At 35.5% G+C, this 7,500-nt stretch overlaps 1 protein-coding gene across 1 annotated transcript in view; it reads left to right on the top strand.

Moving 5' to 3' along the window:
• LOC143022658 (uncharacterized) overlaps positions 1 to 7,500 on the top strand; it is a 79,304-nt gene that overhangs the window by 13,184 nt on the left and 58,620 nt on the right. The window contains exon 2 of the mRNA XM_076180983.1: positions 1,102 to 1,210. Within this exon, the coding sequence (XP_076037098.1) occupies positions 1,102 to 1,210 (109 nt within the window). The remainder of the gene's footprint in view (positions 1 to 1,101; positions 1,211 to 7,500) is intronic.

Raw genomic sequence — 7,500 nt, 5'->3', positions numbered from 1 at the left:
ATTACGCTGAACGAAATACAGGCGAAATTCAGAATGAAAAGCTAAATACTTCTTGGTACAGAATGGGTTGATATAACACCATTGATTTAGTTTGTGTCGTTGGTTTTTAGGCTATCAACACTCCCTTTATATGTAAGAGAAATTGTTTTTGAGTCATATAAAGGCAATCTGTTGGCAGTGTCATTTCAACGGATCATCTATATATATATTTTTAGTAATGGTTTCGCCAAAAATCGTTTCATTTGGGAAGACTTTCGAGGTTGTTTGAATAATGAATACTTCTAACAATTTATGCCACTTGTAAAAACTTCATTACCCTCTAAGCCATACATATAATGATTAAAGAAGAGTTTTATGATAGTTTTCTATAAGTTTCTGTTAGCAATCCCCCACCCACCTCCGCACGCTCAGCCTTACGTCCCATTACTTGAACATAAAATCTCAGGAACAGCAGTTATAAACTTGCTTCAGGAAGTGACAAACACCTCAGGTCTTCTCGTGTTAGAACGTTTATTTTTACTCAGAGTCCAGAGGGCCACTTGGCGTCTACAGCATTTTGAAATTAGGGTCCCAAAAGAAAGACTAATATCAGAGGGTAAATGCCAATTGATCTTGGCCATTGTTGACTTAGTCTGTGGGAGGCAAAGTAATTAAGTTTATTTGTTCTCTGTTCTTTTCTCCTTTTCTGTGCCTTTGGGTAAGTTGGAAGTAATACAAGTGTTTTACCCTATAGAGCTATTACTCTCTCTCTCTCTCTCTCTCTCTCTCTCTCTCTCTCTCTATATATATATATATATATATATATATATATATTTGTATATATATATACATATATATATAATATGTATTATGTGTGTGTGTGTTTGTGATTGTGTGTGTGCTTGTGATTGTGTGTGTGTGTTTGTGATTGTGTGTGTGTTTGTGTGTGTATGTGTGTGTGTGTGTGTGTGTGTGTGTGTCTGTGTGTGTGTGTGTGTGTGAACACCTTGACTCAGCCACCTCTTACGAAAAGAATTGAAGCCCTCGAACAAGTATGTAATCATGAATTAAGTATAGAGAAGGTCGCCAATTTGGTAAACGTCTGTTTTTCCTTTGTTTCAGTGTCCGACTTCACAGCGCAACTGTCGCAGATCCATGAGCGACACGCCGAGGATCTACAGCACCTCGTCGAGACTTACCGCAAAAGGAATTCCGAACTCCGCAACGAAAGGTAATTCTTCTTTCGAGTTTCGAAGACATAAAATTTCAATAATTTAAGATACCAATATATATAGTGTTTATATCCCTGAATGGTATTGTATCTTTTCTAAATTTCGTATATGTGATTTTTTTTTGTAATTTAAGGCATCAGTACAATTAAAAAAAATTAATACACCTTCAAACATGTTATAGTCACACAAAATGTACGGTGACGTGACAATGCTTATTATACAAATTATTCCAAGTCAGTTGAAATGTTTATTCTTGAATCATGTGTCCCTAAAAGAGATTATTTTTGTATATACAGTCCTTATTAAGTGGCGCTCTAGCTAAGGGGTGCCCACTGATGGAAAAGGGGTTAATAGATAGTGCCTTAATCCCAGCAGTGTGAGGTACAACTTTTAAATGAATAACCTTGTTTGGTGTTAGCAGAATCAAAATATATAATGTGCGTACAGAAGCTGGCTGAACGGATTAAAGCGTCCCTATTTGCGGCGGAGGTGTCGGTGGTTCGAACCTCACCGCGAGCGAGTTGGACCTATGGTATGGTTCATTAAATTCCACGATACAAAGTTCTCTGAAATGGGGAGTTGTCGATGCTAAACCTTATCGAATTGCAATAGCAGAGGCTGTGCAATGTAGTTCATTTCGGAGATTTAAGATTCGTTTAGATAAACACCTAAGCAAGATGCTCTAAATCTGCCATTTATTTTATATTATTTGTTTATTTCTTTCTTATTATTTGTCTGTTTGTTATCATTTATCTGATTAATATTATTATAATTTATCTGTCCATTTATTATTATTTAGTATTTACCTGTCTGTTTATTATTTAATTTTAACTATGTATTTGTCTATTCTATTTATTATTATTTTTATTATTATTATTTCTATTTATCTATTTATTTATCATTATCATATTTCTTTCGCATTCGACCTAGTTATGGACCAAAATAACTTTTGTCGGCATGCTCACCCTTAGTAATCCTTTGTAAAAAGTCAACTTCAAGATGTTATACATTGTAGTCTTTGCTCTTATAAATAACAAACGATCTTATTCAGCTGAAGATATGGCTTGGGATCAACGTAATATCCCGATCAATCAAGAACTCGGCTCACACCTCGGCTGAAGAATATTTTGTTGTTTTCATAAATGACGCGACAGCGATCAGAATGTATCGGTCAGAAACCTTTATGGCACGATAGGAAGTGATAGGAAATCGGTCAGTCAGGTCTTTCGTATGGACCCCGTGACAGGATTTGTATCCACAAAGGTTAGCTTGCACTTTAGTACAATTTAGCTAACAATATAGTAATAGGCGGTAAATTTCTACTTGACTGAAAAAATCGACCAAGTCTCTATAACCAATTCATTCTGAAGATTGCTGCACCATCCGTTTTCACTAACAGCTGAACAAATTCAGTCATAAAATGCAAAGAAATGAAAAACTAGTAAACATAAGATAAGAAAATCACTGAATGTAAGAGAAAACGTAAATGTGCTGGAAGAAGAAAGAAAAAATGAGAGAGAGAGAGAGAGAGAGAGAGAGAGAGAGAGAGAGAGAGAGAGAGAGAGAGAGAGAGAGAGAGAGAGAGAGAGAGAGAGAGAGTGAGAGAGGGAGGGAGAGAGGGAGAGATGAGAGAGAGAGAGATGAGAGAGAGAGAGAGAGAGGGGGAGAGAGAAAGAGAGAAGAGAGGGAGGGAGAGAGAGAGAAGGGGAGAGAGATAGAGAGAGAGAGAGAGGGAGAGAGAGAGAGAGATGAGACGAGAGAAAAATGAGGCTGAAATTGGGGACGAGAGTAAATGGCCACCACGGGATTTCTTGCTCGTTAGATGCTTTGGATGGTGATGGGCGCAGTTCACAAGAGTGGTTTGAGAGCAAAATGCATTATGGAACACCTTATTTTACAAGGGGTATTATACAGGATTAAAGAACATGGAGAAAAAATATTTTTGCTCCCTCCTTCCTTTCTCACTCTCTCTCTCTCTCTCTCTCTCTCTCTCTCTCTCTCTCTCTCTCTCTCTCTCTCTCTCTCTCTCTCTCTGTCTTTCTCTGTGTGTGTGTGTGTGTGTGTGTCTCACACCCTTATACACACACTTATTCACTCGCTCGTTACAAAATGTGAAATGATATTTAGGTTGTGACACACATGTTTGCTTATTTCAATTTTCATTTGTTTTCCCATGGACAAGCGTTACTATGAACCTGAAGGAATGGATTCTGACTTGAACGACGTCTCCACATGTCGAGCCAACTTTTAATTCTTAGGCCATCACTCTACATGAAATAACCCGTGATATGCGTACCTTATTCAAATGACCGAACCTCAATATGATATAGTGGTTTTTAATTTTTGAGATATTCGGAGCCTTTGAACTTAGAAAGCCACTCAATTTCGTTCCTTCGTCTCAACAATAGAAGTTGTGGATAATTTCCCAACCCATGTATATTAGACAGGAAATAACTACAAAATTCTACGGTTAGTGTTCGCGCGATTTCACTCAAAATCCCACATATTACATTATTCACTTACAGATAATGGAAAACTTGTTTATGATATTTCAGTTCTTCTGACGCTGTCAGGTTTATTCCCACTAATTCATAGCTTCATTGCATTTGTATTTGTTATAAGATCTTCTTGGAATTATATCCAAGCGTTTGCACACATAAGCAAACGCGCATACACACACACACACACGTACACACACACACACACACACACACACACACACACATACATACATACATACATACACATACATATACAGATACACACATACATACTCATACATACACATGTAAACCAACACATACATCCCTATTAAAGTCCTTTGTAGAGGCACGTTGTGTGTATGTATATGCAAGTACTTACGTACTTATGCATATAATGTACACAAGTATCTCCGTATGTATATATGTATGTATGCATGTATGTATGTATGTATATGTATATGTATGTATATGTGTATATATGTATGTATGTATATGTGTATGTATGTATGTGTGTATGTACGTATGTATGTATGTATGCATGTATGAATGTATGCATGTATACATATATACATATATATATATATATATTTATAGACATGTATGTACGTATACTGTATATATGAAGTAGTATTGATGTATGTTGATGATTTAACATAAAAAACAGAAATTTGACTGAAAAAATTGACCTTTCAAAAGTTTTCCTCCCATTGCAAACTTTGCACGTTGAGCCCAAACTACTGCATATACAGATGAACGAATTCTTTGGATCCCGAATGGATTCATTTGCACTCGCCATCACGTTTGTATTGACATTTCCTTTTGAACGTGAATGTTTCATAGTTGAGTGACACAGCAACACTAAAAACCATGAGAACCCTTACACGCAGGTCAGAAGCTTGTAGCCATTTCGCTGCGATTCCCAAAACTGGGAATTTGAAGGAAGGAAGTAAAAACAAACATATCTTTGACACATGTTACGCGGTATGGGTGTCCTGCCATATTGATTTATTTTTATATGTTCATTTGATTTTTTATGTACCTACTACCGGATTTATTATGTTTTATTTTAAATTACTTCTTTGTTCATTTACTTCGTTGTTGATCAGTTCGTTTATTTATTAATTTATATATCTGTTTGATATTTGCTTATTCATTTATTCTTTGACTTATTCAATTATTTATTTATGTGTTTATATTTACATTTATTTATTTACATATATATATATATATATATTAATTTGTTTATTTGTGTATTTATTTACTTCTCTGTATTTATTTATTCATTTACTTATTTACCTATGCAATAGTTAATCTATTTATATATTTATCTATCATTTATTTGTTTATTGTCATTATGTATTCAGTTATTTATTCATATGCTTATTCATTATAGATTTATTAAACAATTCATTAATTAATAAATATATATTTTTATTTATTATTTATTCACTTATGTTTTTATTAGTGCATTTATCTGTATACTAATATTTCTTTCCATACTTAATTGTTCATTTCTTTTTATAGTGTGGGGCAGACTAGGAAGTTAAGAACAAGTCTAAACGAGTTCGAGATGAAGTATATAGATAGTACCATGTGGGTTACGAGAATAGATAGAGAGAAGTCGAAGTAAAGCGGAGAGCAGTGTTGGAGAGCTGGAATATCGTGTTATTCAAAGAATAGTGTGTTTGTTTTGGCATATGGAAACAATGGGTGAAGAAAGAAAAACGTGGAAGGCAAAAGTGGATAGATTGAGCAGGAGGGGAGCACCAAGATTAAAATTGTTGGGTAGAACATAAGAACATAAGAATAAAGGAGACTGCAAAAGACCATAAGGCCTACACTAGGCAGCTCCGTATCCATTACCGCCTGTAGGGTGTAGGGGGCACTGGGAACAAGGGAAATTTATGTTGAGCAGGAAAGGAAACGAGATGGAGGTAATTGTGTGTAGATGATGGCTGTAAATGGATGACAAATTGCGTGATCTATGATACATGATGCATGATACGTAATACATGGTACGTGATATAAATAATACATGATATATGATGTATGATACGTAATACATAATACATTGTATGTCATATAAATAATACATGATGCATGATACATTATATATGATGCATGATACGTAATACATGATATATGGTATGTGATATGAATAATACATGTTGCATGATATATGATATATGATGCATGATACATGACATATGATACATGACACATAATACATGATACATGATACCATGAAGAAACCTTGTACTCTTGCCCTTGTATTAGTTTGGTATTGTCTCTATTGTACCAACTGGTAGGAGAAGGGGAACAGTGACTGGTTGTCGGCTCTCAGTGTATGAATATGTAGATGGGGAGGATAGGAAAATCCGTTCTCTTACTGAACCATGCCCGGGAACAAAAAACCAGCCTATCGGGGTTTCTCCCCCAAACCAAGAACGTGGATGGAATCTGTAGACGAACGGAGGGTGATTATTATCTCTCATTTGCGTCTCTTAGATCTCATCTTTGTTACCTATCTTGCGGAACGCCAAGAAAGTTGAATGAACATTAGATTTGGAAACATAACACGTTTAGTATAAGTAAATAAATAATTCCTGAGTCTTTATATAACCTATACAATCGATTCCTTATAACCGATACATTCTATAAAACGATTCCGTCATTTGTTTGAATATGTATGATGTACCAGTGTCTCCTGCTCTGAAGCGATATACAATTGCTTTGTTAACTCATGGAATAAATAATTCCTGAGTCTTTATATAACCTATACAATCGACTCTTTATGACCGATACATTCTGAAAACGGTTGCGTCATTTGTGTGAATATATATGATGTACCAGTGTCTCCTGCTCTGAAGCGAAATGCAATTGCTTTGTTAACTCATAGACTCCTGTTCGACGTGACAATCCCTGTATTGAAGACGTGCCGAAACTCCATTCCTTGTTCGAAAGGTTTTCCATATCTGTGTGTCAGTATGCTCGAGTTAACGTGAATGTTGTTTTGATGTGAGCGATTGGCTATTAGAGCGTTTGTTGTCGGACAAAGGACAGTAACGCGACAGACGCGAGGATCCAACGATGGGATGAAGAATTTCTGTTCCTATAACGGACCTTGTGCCAACATTTTATTTTTTCTCCACAGAGCTTTGTCGGGACGCAGATTGGTCTTTTGGTAGGAGCATGATTACCCATATGACTATCATTTATCTTATATTATTTGTTTATTTGTTTTGTTATCATTTGTCTGTTTATTATTATTTGCTTGATTCTGATATATTATTAGTCATATGTCAGTTTATAATTATTTACTATTTTCCTGTTTGTTTATTATTCAACTGTGCCAATGTATTCATTTGTTTTATATATTTACATTATTATAGTTTTTATTTATTCGTTTATTTATTTACTATTTATCATTACTATGATTTTTTCGCATCCGACCTAGATATGGACCAGGAGGTCTCCTGTCGGCATGCTCCGCCTTTGTAATCCTTTGTAATCAATACGAATAACGAAATAGTAGTGATTACAGTATAATGATAGTTGTTGCCTCAACTTCACTGTCTGAAAACCCACAGGCTTATAACAGCTTGCAACGGTCCTCAGATTCTTCAACAAACTCTAGAAGAAGAGGTTAGTCTATTGTCTCTTTTATGTTCCATTACTATAGGAGTGTTTCCACACCACCGGCTATGAGCAGAAGGTAGAGGGAGAGAGCAATCGTCATATGTCACCTCTGCTTATATGACGAGAGAGAAGTTGAGTTCTGGACCCAACTCGAAGACCAAATATCA

This window comes from Oratosquilla oratoria, unplaced genomic scaffold (genome assembly GCF_046742065.1).
Source record: "Oratosquilla oratoria isolate Oo_2021 unplaced genomic scaffold, ASM4674206v1 SCAFFOLD133, whole genome shotgun sequence".
Taxonomy (NCBI): Eukaryota; Metazoa; Arthropoda; class Malacostraca; order Stomatopoda; family Squillidae; genus Oratosquilla; species Oratosquilla oratoria.
Note: the sequence above shows the minus strand (reverse complement) of the source record. Positions and strands in the feature narration are given on the sequence as shown.